This window comes from Papaver somniferum, chromosome 5 (genome assembly GCF_003573695.1).
Source record: "Papaver somniferum cultivar HN1 chromosome 5, ASM357369v1, whole genome shotgun sequence".
In the NCBI taxonomy this organism is placed as follows: domain Eukaryota; kingdom Viridiplantae; phylum Streptophyta; class Magnoliopsida; order Ranunculales; family Papaveraceae; genus Papaver; species Papaver somniferum.
Genome location: NC_039362.1, coordinates 117,096,975 through 117,117,128, shown reverse-complemented (window position 1 = coordinate 117,117,128; position 20,154 = coordinate 117,096,975). Strand labels below are relative to the sequence as shown.

Below are 20,154 nucleotides of genomic sequence, written 5' to 3'. Positions count from 1 at the left end.
TTTCTAGTCTAGTTATAGATGTCTCGGACTAGGATATAGATTGTGTAGTTGAGACTTAGACTTCACGACGTTCATCATTTGAAGACGAAGAACTACTAAGGAGACCTTGTGGAACTTCATCAACAAAAGGTATGTGGAGACTGAAACTCATCTATCACTTGGAAAGTCTATTTCTACTCTATATCCTATATTGAGACATAAGTCGTATTACGATATAGTTTTCTAGTATACACATTTGAGATTTCGAACTGAGTTTAACTCACTTACATATTTCTCGGAATATGTGTTGGCAAAGCTTTCGCTTCGACCAAGTTCATCTTATATTCTTGACGTAAGTTAAAATATGATGATGTGAAAATTGCCGAGTAACATCTTACATGGTTTGTGTGATACAATCATTTGGTGTAGACTTGGAATGTTTCATTATGATTATTTCAATAACTTGAAAATTGCTTTGATGCTAATAGTGTGTGAAAACGGCTATTGTCATCCTCTAAGAAAGTTTCAATGATTGAAATACGAGTTCAGAAAATTTAACCATTATTGGATATGAAATGTTGTGTAATCTTGCACATATGTAATCCATGTCCGGGAACCATAGTATGCGTTCCCGTACGCATACCTGTTGGCTTGAGAAATCCGGGAACCTAAGTATGCGCACCCGTTCGCGTACTGGCGTAAGGTTCATGTCCAAATATTTCTGCTAGGATTGGAAGTACGTGTACCCGTTTGCGTACTGGCGAAACCCAATCTTGGTCCGGGTATTTCAAGTATGTGTACCCGTTTGCATACTTGAAGGTTAAGTTCTAAAATCGGTTATGTTCATGAACTTAAACATTTATAAAATAAGGAATGCATTCTTTGCAAACCATGGCTATAATGTGCATGAATTAGTTCGAGTGAATCAAACTAATTTTGCTTCAATTGTGTTCTTGTATAATTCTATGAGAATATAGCAATTGAACAAATCTTTAACTAGTTTTATTTGAGTCATTTGAACTAGTTATGGTTAAGATGAATAAGGTTGATATGAGAGTAATCAAATGGCTAACCTCGGTTAACTATTATTGAACCAACATGTTGTACACGTTTAGGTACGGTTACATAAACCTAAATGAGGGTACATTTCATTTGTGTGTAACAAGCTATGTTCAATCTAACGGTTGAAAGATATTATCTTGGTTGAATCAGGTTTTTCATCTAACGCTGAATATTGAATGTTTTGTTACCAAGGTAACTTAGATTGCAAACCCTGATTTGAAAACTATATAAAGGAGAACTCTAGCAACTGGGAAACCTAATCCCCACACTTATGTGTGTTACTAGTTGCATAAACTAGAGTCGATTCTCCTTTAACCTTAGGTTTATCTCGAGACCCTGTAGGTTAACGACTTGAAGACTTCATTGGGATTGTGAAGCCAGACCCAACTATTTTCTTTGTAGTTACGTGATCTGATCTTGTTGTTTCTATCGTGTTGAGTACAATTGAAATAATTGTCTCGAGATTAATATCTCCGATAGGCAAGATAAAAAGTAATCACAAACATCTTTGTCTCATCGTTTGTGATTCCACAATATCTTGTTTCGCTAATCGATTAAGATTATTGTGAGGTGATTGATAATATTAGGCTGTTCTTAGGGAATATAAGACCGGTTTATCAATTGGGTCATGTTCACCTTGATTTATCAAAATACAGAACAAAAATCTTGACTATTTCTGTGAGAGACAAATTTATTCATTCTATAGAATTTTCTGTGTGAGGAAGATTTGTTTATCAAGTCTTCGACTTTGGGTCTTAGCAACTCTTGGTTGTGGGTGAGATCAGCTAAGGGAATCAAGTGTGTAGCATCCTGCTGGGATTAGAGACGTAAGGAACGCAACTATACCTTGAATGAATGTGAGATTGATTAGGGTTCAACTACAGTCCAGTCCGAAGTTCATTGGTAGTAGGTTAGTGTCTGTAGCGGATTAATTCAGTGTGGTGTTCCAATATGGACTAGGTCCCGGGGTTTTTCTGCATTTGCGGTTTTCCTCATTAACAAAATTCTGGTGTCTCTGTTATTTCTTTTCCGCATTATATTTTGTTATATAATTGAAATATCACAGGTTGTGCGTTGTATCGATCAATTAGGAAATCCAACCTTTGGTTGTTGATTGAAATTAATTGATCCTTGAACATTGGTCTTTGGTACCTTTCAAGTTACTACTCTTATATTCAATCGGGCTAGCAAATTTCTACTTGCTGATTGCAAATTGAATTGAGAGATAGAGATATAAAACTCTTGTATATACTTTTCTCTAGATTGAGTTTGACTGTCTAGTTAATTCTCTAGAAAGTATATTGAAGTAAGTCCTCTCAGATGGCCAAACGAATTGTTGGGTGTGGTTGTTGTATCCCCGCATTTTCAATTGGTATCAGAGCAGGAAAACACATTAAAGACCTTATAAGTTTCTGTTTGTAGAGATCTAATATGGACAGAAGTGTTATATCTGATAAACGCATTGCCAGAAATAAAAGCTTTGTTTCTATGAAATCTATCAAAGAGAAAGATTTTTCAATCTCAAATATAGATGAACTCAGTGTTCCACTGAAACAGACAGACATTGAAAAGTGTTACCCTGACTACCTTACTGACGAGTCTGACTCTGAAGTTGAAAGGAATGCAGCCAAGGAGAGTGCAGTGATTCTATAGCTTGTTAGAATCCGGGCTGATGATGTCAATCGGTTGAAACACAAAGTCAATGTTCTTGTTGGTATCGTAAATGAGCGTGACTCTCTTCTAAAAATCCTTCGTGAGGAAAACGCCTATTATGTACTTCACAGACCTTGCATGAGGGAAAACTCAAAGAGGATGCTTTGGAAACTGAACTTCTTTTGAGTAAGCTCTTTATTCAAGAATGTTCCAAAGAGTCCATTATACCAATTGCTTCTGATTTAACTAAAAAAAAATTTGGTTCGGAAGCAAAATCAAAATTCCTTTATGTTAAAAAGGATGTTCCGGTGTCTTCCTCTAATGAAGGAATATTCACATCTCTTGGAAGGAAGAATTCTCCCAATGATGGTGTTAAGACTGTTCTGTCTAATCACTCAGGTGATCAGAAAGTGTGCCTCTTTTGTGATTCAAAAGGGCTTGGTGAACAAAAGAGGAATTCTGGGTTGAATGGAAATTCTATTATTCGTCTTCAACACACCTTAGATTTAATTCTTAAAGGTGTAACTGACATTCGTATGTCTTAACCTATTGGCTTTACTACTCACCCTGTGTACCCCATCTGGAAAGTCAGTTCAATGTGTTCCTCAAATGTTCAAATGAGAAACAGTCTTCCTAAACCATTTCTTCGAAGAAGAACTAATGGATATTCCTCAATTAAGAAGGGAGATTATGTTGTTCATGATGTGAAAAAGGTACAAGAAGAAGGAAGTAATGGAGAGATGGAAGGCAACCTAAAAAGGATAATTTAAGGATATAAAGATATTATCAACAGGTTGTCAATTCCCTCTGGGCAAAATTCTTTGGGTAAGAATCAACCCTATTCGTCACATTTTGATGATAGTAAATTTTATGATAACTTTTCACATCATAATGGTTTTCCTCCAAAGATCAAGAAAAAGAGGTTTAACCAGAAACAACGTTCATTTAATGAGATCAAGGCTCATACTTGTGCTAGTTAATCACAAGGTTGAAATCTCACTCACAAAAATCCTGGTTGAGTGAGATATGATCGAGTATACTTGTTGGAAAAAGTGTTTTCTGATTTCCCAGCTACTTTCTTATCGTTCTTAGTCGGTTTATCATTTATAAACATTTTTTGCACAGGTATTTGTTTGTTCTTTTTATGCAACCTTTTTTTTTGGTATTTTTACCAATGAGGGTAAGTTTGTGTACGTGCGTGTACCAACTTTACATGGCACGAACCAAACTTGGAAACCCTAAATTCTGGTTAAAAACCTTATAAATACCAAACCTTTTATGAGAGTACGCATACTCTAGTTTTGCTCTTTAAGGATGGGGTCGCCTCCAAGTTCTTGGGATATACCAGCCGATTCAATTGATGATTCGGTTTATTTGGAGTTTGTTTTAAAGAAGAAAATAACCCTTGTTAAGTGTGACGAACTCGAATCTTGTGCCTCATGCTATTATGCATTTTCTCATCAAGATCGAGAGAATGCTGAGATGGTCTCTGCTGAAGTGGTTCATGGTTTTCTCACTGATCTCGGGAAGAGTCAACTGAAGCTTGAGAACTCTGTAAAGGATCATAACATGCTACGAACTGAGTTGAAAAATGTTAACTATGATTTTGTTCTCATGAAGTCACATGTTAAGGATCTTCTCAATGAGTATATCTTCATCAAAGATGCAGTTGATACCTTTAGTCACAAGCCTGAAAGTCCTGGATCGCCTAAAGCTTCCGAACTCTGATTTTTGGCTTGTGTTTGGTCTTTGTTTTTTAGAGATTTTTTTTTTATTATTTTGTCTAGGAAACTTTTTATGAGAACTTTATTCTTGTTTTTTTAAGAAGGATAACTAGGGTTTGGAATAGCCATTATTGTGAGTACACGGAACTATGTCCAACGTTTTCATCTTTAATGTTTTTAGATTTTCTTAGTTAAATTCTAAGTTACTTGGAAGATGATTTTTGCAGTATTAATCTTTATGGTTTTATATATTGCAATATGCTATGGGATATGTTGTTTACGTCCGTGAACCTTGACTGTCCCATACTTGTTCAAAAGTTATCTCTATTATATGTCGATATGAAAGTATTGGTAAAAGATAGAATGAACTTTTGAATAAAAAAGTTAAACCTTTTATGTCATTTGATGGAAGAAAGGATGAACTTTTGTTTACAAAGATTAAGTTTATTATATGTTACTGTGCAAATAGTGATGAAAAATAGAATGAATCTTTGTTTATTCCGCAGTATTGGTCTTTCCCTGATCCACATTTTTGTGCATATACTGTGTTGCTCCGTAAGTTCTCTTATGTTGAGCATGGCCAATTGAATTGATCATTTTTGTAGCTAATTCAATTGTGAATTTTGGATACAAATTCATGTTCTCATGTGATTTGATTATGTCCAAAGAAATCATTCTTTTCTCTAAAAGTAAGGTCGCTCTTGTTGTTCTTTCGGGAATGACATTTTATGGGGGAGAGTTCTTTTTGAACTTGTGATTAATTGCCAAATCTTTGTGGGGAGTGCGACTATGGAATATTGTAGGAGTTATCTTGTATCTTTATAAACTCCTTGATGAATGCATTTAGCTTCGGCTATATGATTGCATCTAAATAAGTTGGTATGTTATTCTATTTTTGTCATGAAGTATCTCAATGAAAATTTCATGAGGATCCCACTAGTTTTCGTACCTTTGACAATTTATATTGACAAAAAGGGGAGGAGTTAATGTGTAGTTTCATACTACAAATACATATGGTTTACGGATCATTATGTAAGGGGGAGTGGTTTTCATGTCGAGATGAAGTATTGACTAAGGGGGAGTGATACATATCACCATAGTATTGCTGTCAAAGTTGTGATACAATTGAACTTTGATGATGTGTAATGATACTATAACACTGTATAACAATGATTGAGAGCATTTGTTTTCTCGTTGTTATTGCTACGGATCTTCAAAAACTATGATGCTGAGTTGAACACGTTTAGAATCATGGAGTACTTAGAAGTGACGAAGATTTCGAGTCGTGTTGAAGATGCCAAAGAGATCAAGCATTTGGATGAGAAGCTACAAAGTTTTATTATTTTGTAATCCATATGTATTAATAGTTTTGTCACTAAAATTGACAAAGGGGGAGATTGTTAGAGCACTGCTCGGTCGAACTCGCATGCGTTGTTATCTCAAGCATGTTTGTCAATGTTAGTGATCAAAACTATAAGTATTGATTTCTAGTCTACTTATATATGTCTCGGACTATGACATAGATTGTGTAGTTGAGCCTTAGACTTCATGGCGTTCATCATTTGAAGACGAAGAACTACTAAGGAGACCTCTAAGAAAGTTTCAATGATTGAAATAAGAGTTTAGAACACTTAACCATTATTGAATATGACATGTTGTGTACTCTTGCACATATGTAATCCATGTCCGGGAACCACGGTATGCGTACTCGTACGCGTACCTGTTAGCTTGAGAAATCCAGGAACCTAAGTATGCGCACCCGTTCGCATACTAACGTAAGGTTCATGTCCGAATAATTCTGCTGGGATTGGAATTACGCATACCCGTTTGCGTACTGGCGAAACCCAATCTTGGTCCAGGTATTTCAAGTATGCGTACCCGTTTGCATACTTGAAGGTTACAGTTCTAAAATCGGTTATGTTCATGAACTTAAACATTTATAAAATAAGGAATGTAATATTTGCAAACCGTGGCTATAATGTTCATGAATTGATTCGAGTGAATTAAACCGATTTTGCTTCAATTGTGTTCTTGTATAATTCTATGAGAATATAACAATTGAACAAATCTTTAACTAGTTTTATTTGAGTCATTTGAACTAGTTATGGCTAAGATGAATAAGGTTGATATGAGAGTAATCAAATGGCTAACCTCGGTTAACTATTATTGAACCAACATAGTGTACACGTTTAGGTACGGCTACATAAACTAAATGAGGGTACATTTCATTTCTGTGTAACAAGCTAAGTTCGATCTAACAGTTGAAAGATATTAGCTTTGTTGAATCAGGTTTTTCATCGAACGGTGAATATTGAATGATTTGTTACCAAGGTAACTTAGATTGCAAACCCTTATTTGAAAACTATATAAAGGAGAACTCTATCAACTGGGAAACCTAATCCCCACACTTCTGTGTGTTACTAGTTGCATAAACTAGAGTCCATTCTCCTTTAACCTTAGGTTTCTCTCCAGACCCTGTAGGTTAACGACTTGAAGACTTCATTGGGATTGTGAAGCCAGACCCAATTATTTTCTCCGTAGTTGCGTGATCTGAACTTGCTGTTTCTATCGTGTTGAGTACAATTGAAATAATTGGCTCGAGATTAATATCTCCGATAGGCAAGATAAAAAGTAATCACAAACATCTTCGTCTCATCGTTTGTGATTCCACAATATCTTGTTTCGCTAGTCGATTAAGATTATTGTGAGGTGATTGATAATACTAGGATGTTCTTCGGGAATATAAGACCGGTTTATCAATTGGTTCCAGTTCACATAGATTTATCAAAAGACGGAATAAAAAATCTTGGATATTTCTGTGGGAGACAGATTTATTCATTCTATAGACTTTTCTGTGTAAGAAATATTTGTTTATCAAGTCTTCGACTTTGGGTCGTAGCAACTCTTGGTTGTGGGTGATATCATCTAAGGGAATCAAGTGTGTAGTATCCTGCTGGGATCAGAGACGTAAGGAACGTAATTGTACCTTGAATCAGTAAGAGATTGATTAGGGTTCAACTAAAGTCCAGTCTGAAGTTCATTTGTAGTAAGCTATTGTCTGTAGGGGCTTAACACAGTGTGGTATTAAAATCCAGACTAGGTCCCTGGGTTTTTTTGCATTTTCGGTTTTTCTCGTTAACAAAATTCTGGTGTCTGTGTTATTTCTTTTCCGCATTATATTTTGTTATATAATTGAAATATCACAGGTTGTGCGTTGTATCGATCAATTAGGAAATCCAACCTTTGGTTGTTGATTGAAATTGATTGATCCTTGAACATTGGTCTTTGGTACCGTTCAAGTTACTACTCTTATATTCAATCGGGCTCGCAAATTTCTATTTGCTGATTGCATATTGAATTGAGAGATAGAGATATAAAACTCTTGTATATACTTTTCTCTAGATTAAGTCCGACTGTCTAGTTGATTCTCTAAAAAGTATATTGGAGTAAGTCCTCACAGATTTCCAAACGAATTGTTGGGTGTGGTTGTTGTACCGCCACATTTTCACCGGCAGCCAACAAAATAGAAGAAGGAACACCGGCTGAAGGAAGCTCGAGTTAGGGTAAATTGGTCGGCCAAGTGGCGCGGCCAATCCCTTTCTGCCACGGCTTCAGCCGGTCACGGTTTCCTCTTTTCTTTCTACTTCCCGTTTTTTAATAGGATTTGCTCCTACTAGTTTCATGATAGATTAATTTCCTAGCTTTCCTAGGTTTGGTCTCGACCAATACGGTTCGAGATATTGTGCAGGACGTAAAAACCTAATTTTTATAAATTGGTAAAATTAGGTTAAAAGTTGAATTTTGCAAGATGCCACAAAATTAATCAATTTTGGTGAATTTTGTGCATTCACACAAAATCACTAATTTTATCTCAGAGGGCAGCATAACTTTGTGTGCCTCTGATTGAGTACTTCCACGCACGTTTTAATCCTGACACTTCGGGAAATCCATGCTACTCAGCTGCGAGCGAACTTAATTGTCATGTCATGTCAATATCAAGAGTTTAGCTGGGGAACATAGAATAGAATAAATACTCAACAGGCCATGCATTAGTAAGTAATGCAGCTGAAGATAAAGTTTATAGAATATTTGGGATTGTTGCTACATGCACCATTCTGGATAAATTTCATATATAAATATACTGAATTGCTCAATATATATGTAAGTAAATAGGCCTAGGCACTCATAACTTTTAAGTGGCTCTGTTTTTTTGCAGAACGATGGCATATTAAATACAGGGTTTTACAATTTTAGCCCTGAACTAAAAACCACCATCAACAAAGGTATTAATGTACCTTAACAATACCAATAGACTTCCCGAGATCTTCAAAGGTTGCACGGTCTAATGGCTTTATGAGAATATCAGCTACTTGTCGTTCAGAGGAAACATATTCTAGTTTGATAACTTCATTCTCATACAATTCTCTAATAAAATGATATCTAATATCTATGTGTTTAGTACGAGAATGTTCAACGAGATTTTCTGTTAGACGAATAGCACTTGAGTTATCACAAAGAATATTCATAGTTGGAATTTTTGTACCATAGTCAATGAGCATCTGCTTCATCCACAGAATTTGATTACATCAAATACCAACAACAATATATTCTGCTTCACAGGTTGATAGAGACTGTGAGTTTTGTTTCTTGCTATGCCAGGCTACAAAGTTTTGACCAACATAGAAACAACCACCAGATGTGATTTTGCGAACTTCTACACATCCTGCCCAGTCAGCATCTGAATAGGCAAGAAGACTGTTATTCGTATCCATAGAATATGATAGATCATAATCTAAGGTACCATTAACGTATCTTATGATTCGTTTTACAACTTTTAGATGTGATTTGTTAGGATTTGCATGAAACCTGGCAACATCCCACACTGAATGCAATATCGGTCTTGTTGCAGTCAAGTACAACAGACTTCTTATCATGGATCGGTACAGTTTTTGGTCTACCGATTTTTCTCCTGGACTAAACTGAAGTTTTCCAGTAGTTGACATTGGTGTTGTCATAGGAGTTGTACCCTTTAGCTCAAATTTCTCAACTAAATTCCTGGCGTATTTTTCTTGAGAAAGATAAATGTTGTCTTTTTGTTGTTGTATTGGCAAACCGAAAATACGGTAGTTCTCCAACATTGCTCATTTCGAATTCCCCACTCATAAGATTTAGGAATTCATTTGTGAGACTTTTTGAGGTGGATCCATAGATGATGTCCTCAACATAAATTTGTGCAATAAGTATATTCTTTCCATTCCATTTGGTGAAAAGAGTCTTATCAGCACCACCTCTAGAGAATCCTTTTTGAAGTAAAAGGGATGTTAACTTATCATACCAAGCTCTTGGAGCTTGTTTTAGACCATATAATGCCTTTTTGAGCTTAAGAACATGATCTGAAAATAATGGATCTTCAAACCCTTTAGCTTGAGCAACAAAGACTTCTTCTTTTAAATCTCCATTAAGAAATGCAGACTTAATGTCCATTTGAAAAAGCTTAATCTTAAGATTACGGGCATATGCAATTAAAAGTCTAATTGTTTCTAAACGAGCTACAAGAGCAAAAGTTTCATCAAAATTGTTAGAATACTGCTCGGTCGAACTCGCAACCGTTGCTATCTCAAGCTTGTTTGTCAAGTTTAGTTGATCAAAACTATATACTTGATTTCTAGTCTACTTATAGCTATGTCTCAAATTATGATAGAATGTGTAGTTGACCTTTAGACTTCATGGCGTTCACCAATTGAAGACGAAGATCTACTGAGGAGCTTGGAGGAACTTCATCAAAAAAAGGTATTTGGGGACTAAAACTTATCTATCGCTCAGAAGTCTATTCTTTTCTATCTTCTAATGAGACTAAGTCGTATATCTATATAGACTCTTACATTATACACATTTAATATTTCGAGCCGAGTTTATCTCGCTTATCTATTTCTTGAAATATGTGTTAGAAGCTTTTTGCTTTAGCTATGTTCATCATATTCTTGACGAGTTTAGTTGGAAACAATCTATTTGTTGGAAACTAAATATTATGCCAAAAGGTAATCATGTGAAAATTACTTTGAACATCTTGTATGATTTGTGTGAGACATTCATTTGATGTTAACTTGAGAAGTTTCGTATTGATCATTCGATCACTTTAAAATTACTTGAAGCTAGTGGTTTGTGTGAGGAAACCATTGTCGTCTTCCAAGGATGTTTCAATGATTGAAATGAGAGTTTAGAACGATTACCAATGTATGGATACAACACGGTATGCATACCTAGTATGCTAACTGTATTGTGATGATTCAGGTCCGGCACTCTTGTTTGTGTACCTAGTATGCGGATGGATTTACCTAAGAAGGTCTGGAACTCTTGTTTGCGTACCTAGTATGCGAACGGGTTTACCTGAGTTGGGTCTGGAAAGGTTGTTCACGAACCGGGTTTGTGAACGGCTTGACTAGGCCAAGGTCCGGAGCTGCTTTTCTCCATAAACGTGCCGCCAGATCCAGGGGATTCGGAATTCTCTTACATGACTGATTTGATAAAATATGTAGAAGAGATTCTTTAAACGATCATCGATATCTCTTGATAGATATTGTCCACCAAATAGTAACCCCGATCGTAGTCTTGACGGTGGATCCAGAATTTAACCGGAGGTGATGTATCTCTCTCCTCTATGTCAAATAATCATGTCTGCCAGAAAGTATTCAGGTCGTTGTTAGAGCCGGACTCCCCGAAAGAACAGTGTCCGAACCATCTATCGCTAAGATGCCACCGCCTGTAAAACAAGAGTTGGTTTCTTATTATGTCCCACGTGTCGGCCGACTTCTTTAGTTAGACAACACCTCCACTCCCAGTGAGTACAATCGAGACTACCTAGCATTCCAGGAAATCCATGAAGTTCGTTCTGATCTAATAGCCTTCTAGTATGTTCAGTTATATGGCGCCTCATGTATCTATTGTCTAATACCCTGATGACTGCATCCATAAACTTCTTAGCCTAGTGTAATCGTCTAGGCTATCTGCAACAATCCCCTTTGCCAGGTGCTTCATTACGACAACCAACTTCATATGCGAGTGTGACCAAGGATGTTACAAGCATCTCTTCGTTGGAGAAAATCACAATCATGTGCGCAATTTTTTTCCAATATTCTATGAAAAGGGGGATGGGGAAAACTGAGTCGTCCCTTGAATCTCTCAGGTCCATATCTGCAACCCCGGTTGAAGTAGTCCCGCATCATCTTTGCATCAACATCAACACAACATCTGTCAATGCGTCTCCTGTTTGTCACCACAATCGGCTCGGGTTGATGAAGATTATGCGCCTCCTACACCACCATCTGATACAAGGTTGTGGCATTTCGGCGACGATCACTGTGGTTGCGTGATGGATTTTCCGCTGCATCTCTTCGTCGTCGCATATGGCTTAAGATAACTGCTTCCATTTTTCACCTGAAATAATCGGAATATACATTACATTTTATCTACGCGCGGCACAATAAAAGACCTATTAGTATCAAACTCACATGTCAATAAATGAATTTATAATACATACAAACAAAATATATACGAGAAGGACGAAATTGAATACATTAACAACATAAATAACACAAAATAAGAGAAGATAAACTTATAGTCCAAATCTAACTAACACTCCATTTAAATAAAGAACAACAAGTTTTCCATCACAGAAAATTAAACTGACTATTGAGCACAAAATCTATATCTAGACTATGACCACCACTATGACCACTCCCCTGACCAGTACCACTAATACTGAGATTTAAGAATTCACTAGAGTTTGGTGAGTTTTTTGCCATAACAACATGAGGTTCCTCCCTAACTAAACTCTCAACTCCGAACGGTTCATAATATCCTTGTGCGGTTGATGATTGAGCAGCTAGACGTTTACGACGATGTTGTATTTCCTGTCCGGCTCCATCTTGATTATAAGTACTCGAAAATGTATGTTTTTCTTGACTCGATGCGAAGACACCACCAGATGTATGAGAAGAAGAACGAGGTAGAGTATGAGTATTACATAGTTCATGACGAGCCGACTCATCAAAAACCGCATGTCTGGTAGCTTGGATGTACTAGTACGCCTCTGCGAAATACTATATCAACTCTTCCTGCAAAGAAACCAAAACAAATTTTTTTACGTAAGCTACCATTATTTACGAAGAAACAATATTCAAATGATAAACCATTAAAAAATTTAAAGCGACTAACCTGCGTAGCATTGATCTCTGAAAAATCATATGGATTCGTCGATGGCCTTGGCACCTCAAATAGATCTTCAACACCATTTTTGGAAAAAGACACGTCCCATTGTATGTGTGGAAGTTGTGTCATGGGTTCTCCGACTGGGCCATTTGGGTATGATTGGGATACCATGCTAGGAGGTGAGTACTGAGGCATCAAACTTCGAGCAACACCTCAGTCGCCTACATCGAGATCGTCACGGGTATTTTCGTGCGTTGTTTATGTCTTCAAAGGCGCAACACTTTTACTCTTCCAGAACCAGAGATACCACTCTTCGGGGACATCAAAATAGCGTTCACCCACATCAAGCACATCATCATCGGATACCGAATCCAACCCTGGAGGGTTGCATGGGATAGCTATTAACCCTAGCACCTGCCTCATACATCTCTCGACCAAATAAGCGGAAACTCTTGTTCCCTTAACCACATCTTTGAAAACAATCCTCTTTTTAGACAACTCAAGTGCAGTCTGAAAATCATCCAAAGGTTGGTGCACACTATCCTGAAACCATGAATTCCAAATAACCACACCACCCATCCTCATGTCAATCTGGCTTCGAGCGTCAGTCGCTGAATGTTTGTGAAGATCCTTCTGCCCCATGTTCTGAAGGTTCAACACATTTAATAGACTGATAGCATGGTGACAATCGAGGACCTCATTTCTTAGGTTGTCCGCCAATACTGGCTGACAATTACGGAAATAAAAATAGTACCAGAATTCTAAAATCATCCACATCCCACTCATATCACCTTTATTGGACGAACTCCAAATATCCAAACGTTTGTACAAATTACTCAAAGCGGCAGTTCCCCAATCAAAAGACCCAACCTCTTCCAAATTATCCAACACCAGAACCAACGTTTATCAACTTTTCCACTACAATAAGCAAACAAAAAAGAACCGATACACCAAAGCAAGAACATTCTAGTCAATTCCTCGGCAACTAAGTTGTTGTCAACTGGTTCAGCAGGAGTCGATTTCCTACTTTCTATGTAATTAGCCAAGTGAGAGATGCATGTGGTACTTGTGTTTGATTCATACTTCCGCTTTTCAAGTCATGTTCCTTTCTAAATGCAAAATGATCTAAAACACCCCGGAAATACCTATCATCCATGGCTTGGTATTTTGCAGAAATGAGTAGCCCATCTAATTCACATAGTAATCTGATCCACCGGCCACACTCACTAAACCGAGCCGTTGAACCCATCTGTGCCATATTATTGTGCCCAATTCTCTTGATTCAGGCAAAAACCATAAAACTTGCCTCTCATTCAACGTGTCATGGAAGTTGAATGTTGAATTTACTCAACCATAAGAACCAGGTTAACATTTTGCACTTCTACCAACCATTGGGATTTGGAGGCATTATAGCATGCATTGCTGATGTCTAAACGTGTACTATAACTCTTCACACGTGTTTTACACTTTCCCCAAAGTGTTTCATTAAGTAAGAAAACGCGAAGACGAAAAGAAGAAGAATTTCTCAATCTCATAGCAAGATTTTAGGGGTGCCCATTTCTTTTTTTAGTGCAAGTCCCCCACTTCGATATCAAAAGAGGAAAGTTCAAGTATGATCATTCAATATTAAGGCAATCTTTTGTCTAAATCATTTTGTACACTCATTAGATCTATGTTAAATTGACGATGCCCTAATTGATTGCATGTGCTTTGGATTTCTCGATTTCGAAAAATTAGAGCTTCAAGAGTAACATTCAGGGATTATGTATTTTCTAGGGTTTGAGCTTATTGGGTGATTGTTGTTTCTCTTTGATTAATTTTCATTGCATTGTGGTTCCAACGAAAATGTTATTGCTGATATGTGCAGGGATAACTAGCTTCATCAGTTGAGGCTCTCCTTCTCCCTACTTACTGGAGATTATTTTGTTGGGAGCCGTGGTGGCGTCAAATATGCTTAAATGGGGTCCTAGGATATGCTTTGGTTCACTGGATCGCACTCTCCAGAATTCCGTTTTGTCAAACTGGATGCTCGCTGTATCTGATGGTATACTAAATTACTACAAAAGTCCCTTTTTATTTTAACAAGATCCTGGGTTCCAATATAGTTTGGTTTAATTATTAGCCTGTGAAATGTTTGAACAATAGAAGCTTTACCTTTAGATTAGATCTTTATGTTGTTCATTTTCTGCTTTAGGTAATATTGAGCATTTTACTTTTATAATGGTTCATTAGTTGAATTTGGATACATTTGAGGGTGTTCTCTTATTGTCATAAATGATTTCCTAGGAATAGCTCTTGATAGTATGGGTGAAAGTGCTTTTTTCCCCCCTCTTCTTCTTCCAATATAGGATTTTATCCTTAAGCTAAGGGTCCTTGATAATAAACAGCAAGACGCTGTTGTTAAAACTAGTTTTAAATATGCACCTCTCAGGAAAGTGGAAGCACTAAATGAGAAGGGGTGTCTTAGATGCTCAATTAGCTTTTTGATCTCTTTTGTTAAGTAAAGCTATATAGAGCAGGAAAAGCACTACTACGCCTTCTAATAGGAGAATCTTAAATGTTTTTTATCTGAATTCTCTTTTGTAGTAAGCAAATGGAAGGGAATATATCGGCTGGATATATGATTCCAGGTTTACCTTACGGGGTTTTAGATTTGCAAGGACCTATGCATGTTACTCATCAACAACACCCACAAACCCTCCATCAACAACACAACTCTCATAATCTTCAAGGATCCATGGTTGATCCTCCAATTTGTGAAAATTTTCCCATGTCAGTTGGAAACATGCATGAATGTGAGCAACCCATGGGGTTGATGAATTACAACAAAGGAGATAAAGGGAAGATTTGTACGAGTGAGGAGGACGAACAAAGCTTCAATGAAGATAGTATTGATGGGCATAATGAAGCTGGCAGAGGGAAGAAAGGATCCCCATGGCAGCGAATGAAGTGGACAGATAAAATGGTGAGGCTTTTGATAACTGTTGTTTCTTATATTGGAGAGGATGCTGTTGGCGACTGCAGTAGTGGGGGAAGAAGAAAATTTGCCATTCTGCAAAAGAAAGGGAAGTGGAAGTCAGTATCAAAAGTTATGGCTGAGAGAGGATGTTACGTGTCGCCTCAGCAGTCTGAGGATAAGTTTAATGACCTTAACAAAAGGTATAAACGACTAACTGATGTGCTTGGCAGGGGCACTTCTTGCAAAGTGGTTGAGAATCCTGCACTTTTGGATATGATGGATCACCTCTCAGAGAAAGCTAAGGAGGATGTTAAGAAAATTCTGAGCTCAAAACATTTATTCTATGAAGAAATGTGTTCATACCACAATGGAAACCGCTTACATCTACCTTCTGACCCAGCACTTCAAAGATCCTTGCAGCTAGCTCTTAGAAGTAGAGATGATCATGATAGTCATGATTCAAGGAGGAATTTACAAGAAGACTTTAATGATGATGATGATCAAGATGGGGAAGAGGATCATGATGACGAAGCTGATGAAAATCACAATTTACACGGGGATCAGGCGATGTTTGGGCTGCCAGGGTGTTTTCCGAAGAGAATGAAACAAGGGCACGAGTATGAGGATGTAAGTTTTGGGAATCCATCAAATTCGCAGGACTGCGGCAAAAGATCTAATTCTCATATGGTTAATTCCCCTGTCGATATCAATCAAGTGTTCCCCGAGGGTAGCAAAGGATCTTGGATACAAAAGCAATGGGTGATGTCTCGTTCACTTCAATTGGAAGAACAGAAGTTACATCTTCAGGTACAGACCCTAGAGTTGGAAAAACAGCGGTTCAAGTGGCAGAAGTTTCGTAGGAAGAAAGATAGGGAGTTGGATAAGCTCAGGATGGAAAATGAGAGGATGAAGCTTGAAAATGAGCGGATGACACTAGAGTTGAAGCGCAAGGAGTTAGAGTCTAACTATAACTGAATGGCATGGGTCATCATCGTATACCTAGTACATGCAGCACAACATCAGGTACTTACTGTTAGTAACCTTTTATGTTTACTAAAGCCCTTTGCATGGAGAATTCTTGCTATCTTATCCATCTGCATGTAGTACTTTTGGTGATGAGTGGAGTTGACTATCCAATATAAGTAGGTTCACCTTTTATAGTATTATGTAGCCATCAGCTTATGGTATGTTTATAATGTTGGCAAAAGATAAAAAAGCATCTCCTTTTGTGCTCTGTGGCTCCTGCATGTATGTGCTCTCTCTAATTATGCGTTTTGATTGACCAAGAGTCATAATTAGGTTCATATCTCTGCAAATAAGTTACATTGGTATCTTCACACACGAAAGTGAACTCTGAGGTGGTATGATTCCACATTGGAACAACTTGTACAACTGTAAGTAATGTATGTTGATACTATTTATTATGTCAGCACGCCAAAGTGTGAAAGAGACTCGTGCCGCAACCATCTGAACAAGGGGATATGAAACTGCACTTTAGCAAAGCACTAGCTAGCAGAAACACATTTTACGGACAGTTCTGTGTAGGTTATGCCATTTTTGGACCTTGTTTTCTGGGTATTTTACAACTATCATATGCTTTGTTGTTATTTAGCTTTGTTGTTATTTAGCTTTGTTGTTATTTAGTTTTCATAATAATCATAGTCATCTGCTAATGAATATCATATGGAATTGGTCTTGGGACAATTTTCTTGAGGGGGTGATGTCATCAACATGTAGATAACCCACATAGTCCAGAATTGTCAATTTGTTCCTCGCTTGAAAGTCGCCCCAAATGTAATGGATAAAATTGGGAATGATATTTTGGGGCTGATGCAATTATAACATAATATGGTCACTATATGTATTTTTATTATTGGCCAGAGTGTCTTTTACAATCGTCCAAGTTGTTAGTGGTTCAACCTAGCCGATTACATGATAAACAACTTGATCAAATTTTTTGAATTGGCTAGATCAGATCTGTTTGACCTAGAGAATTTGATTGTGTTTTAATATCACATAGACATTACGATACTAATTTAATCAGATGCGACAAATATAAGATTAATGGGGTAGTTTTCTTTTTCTTGGAAAGTAAATGGGTTAGCTTTCAAAATTTGCTAATAGTTGAGACAATTTCATGGTTCAGTATCTATATCGGGGTTGTGCAGATGACCTGAGGCCTTACAAGCCTTGTGCAGATGACCTGAGGCCTTACAAGCACAAGTTTCCTTAGTCTGATCAAGGGGCGAGCATGGGCCGGTATGGACTGGTTTTGGCCGGTATGGACTGGTTTTCGCCTCATTCGCTCCCAATCCAAATCATTACGGATTTAGATTTGGCATCCTATCCAATTCGGCGTCCTATAGATGCACGGATAAACAGATTAAATGGCGATAATCCGATGGATTTGTTTTAGATTAAAATTTATAATGGAGAAATGAAATCAACAATAAAATTTATAATGGAGAAAGGAAATCAACAAAATGACTTCTTGTAAGTTCTCTTTTTACACGTGCTTGTCATCCGTGTATCACTGAAATATGTCTCAGTGTATATTAACTATGTATGTACCTTTCTTTGAGTATAGTGAAGGAATTCATATTTCTCTTTGGTGCAACTATGGTATAGTCAAGAATTCTTTGAAGATTTCTCGTGGTTACGATCTTTATTGTTTCTGCTTTTCTATGTTCTTCTCAATCAAATCTTCTTCCTCATCATTCTTTGTTCTTTCTTCATCTCATCTTGCTTCTAAATTTTCCTTTCTGATGAGTTATAGATCTGCTTTAGTGGAAAACCCTATTTCTTTTTTGATTTCTAAAGTTCTGATCAATCAGTTGATGAGTATTGTTATTCTTAAGCTAACGGATGCAAATTCCCTAACATAGAAATCTTCGATGCTACATGTAATTCGAAAAATTCAACATTACGAGGTTTCTTGATGGATCTCATGCTAATTGCTAACAATAGTGTGGAGAATCCACTTTATACAGATTGGTAGATGAAAACTCTACATTATCATGTGGATCAAATCAACAATTTCAGATGCGGTAATTTCTTATTTTGCAAATGCTCCTTCTTCTCATGAATTATGGAAAGCTATTTAAGATAGGTTTGTTAGAGTCTCTTCAACTTATTCAATTCAGTTACGAACCAAATTAATGACACTCAAGAAAGGTAGTTCTTTTACGTGAAAACTACTACCACACCCATTTTTTAGATTTTGGACACTGTGAAACCCATACTCGGGAAATTTCAGGCGCGCACCCATTTCCTATACGAAAATTATTCTCAAACCCATAATTTATGAAATTCTGTTTTGCTCTTCTCTGAAGGAAAAAAAAACACTTCTTCAATTCGTTTTCTTCTTCCCAAGGGTAAATCTTCATAACACTTGAGTTATGATTCTTAGTGCTCTCTCCCAATGGATCAGTGATGGTGTAATTATGGTTTATAAAGGAGAGATGCGGAATCGGTAAGGTTTTTAATCTCGATCTCTTGATAAAAAAATATATTTTAGATCTGATTGATGCAACTAAGGTTGGTATTATGGGATTGTGATACAATTTGAGGTTTCTATACGATTTCCTTTACTGATTCGAAGGGTTTCTTTTGGTTTTCAAGTAATGAGGTTTCACTCTCAGTCTTCGTTAATTAATAGTTTTTGGAGTTCGTTCAATTGATTTCCTGAACTCGTAGCAAAAACAATTAGTTCCTGGTGTTCGATTACATTTGCCGAAAATGGTTGTTTTTTGCTTATGTTCATATTGCCGCTGGATCCTTTACTCAACAGGGCAAGATGTTGCGGCTGGATGCAGCTTTAGTTTTAATCCGCGCTTATCCACGGAGAATGGTTTGTAGCGTTGCCCAAATTCTGCTGATATGGTTTTGTAGTACGGCAAGTTATTCCGTCTAAGAAATCCATAACTTCAAAATCCAACTTCAGAGGGCAAACTAGCATATTCTACTTTGAAGTATTTGTAAGAAAGACAACTTTTTCCTTTTTTGTAGCGTCTGGGAAGACAAGGATCCGGCAACAAGTTGTTTCCTTTTTTATGATCGGCAACAACATCTCATTATTACACCAAGAAGAGGATTGGAGTAAATGCGTTATGTACTAGTACTACAACCAACAAAAGAGGATGAGTCTACCTTTGGCTCCTCTAAACTATACTTAAATCAGTTATTAGGTTTCTGCCATTTTCGTGAGGGAGAATAAGCTAAGACTCAAGTATATTGGCTTGATGTCGTTGAGGGCGTTGTGCTGTTGTTCATGGTTGCTGCCAATCATGTCAGCGAGAATTACATATAACGAAGATGGTAGTGATGCTATCTACCATATAGTGGCTGAGTGGTAGGAGATCAAGGAGGTGTTGGACAAGTTTGATTTGAATTAGTTTGGTATGGCGAAGTTTAGTGTTTTGAATCTGAGATAATAAAACAGGGAGAAGCTCGGGATGACAAAAAAAGGAAGAAAACGTACTGGTCGCTACTCGCTAGTTTATCTTGGTTCAGTCTCATATGACCCATGCCCTTCTTTTTCTAAATATCCACTACTCCCACCACTCCATA

The 20,154-nt window shown here is 37.1% G+C and overlaps 2 protein-coding genes across 10 annotated transcripts; one reads left to right on the top strand and one right to left on the bottom strand.

The window, feature by feature from the left end:
• Positions 1-9,004: 9,004 nt before the first annotated feature.
• On the bottom strand, positions 9,005-9,556 carry LOC113279500 (uncharacterized mitochondrial protein AtMg00810-like). The gene has a single exon (XM_026528195.1). The coding sequence runs from the start codon at positions 9,554-9,556 to the stop codon at positions 9,005-9,007; it is 552 nt and encodes a 183-aa protein (XP_026383980.1).
• Positions 9,557-14,097: 4,541 nt separating this feature from the next.
• On the top strand, positions 14,098-18,189 carry LOC113282494. Of its 9 annotated transcripts, none has more exons than XM_026531513.1 (4): positions 14,098-14,236; positions 14,494-14,670; positions 15,213-16,608; positions 17,732-18,189. In XM_026531513.1, the coding sequence occupies exon 3, from the start codon at positions 15,220-15,222 to the stop codon at positions 16,558-16,560; it is 1,341 nt and encodes a 446-aa protein (XP_026387298.1). In that variant the 5' UTR covers positions 14,098-14,236; positions 14,494-14,670; positions 15,213-15,219; the 3' UTR covers positions 16,561-16,608; positions 17,732-18,189. The 9 variants fall into 9 exon arrangements, with proteins under 9 accessions (XP_026387298.1, XP_026387301.1, XP_026387296.1 ...); XM_026531516.1 differs by having other exon boundaries at positions 17,784-18,188; XM_026531511.1 differs by having other exon boundaries at positions 17,754-18,188.
• The last annotated feature ends 1,965 nt before the right edge of the window (positions 18,190-20,154 follow it).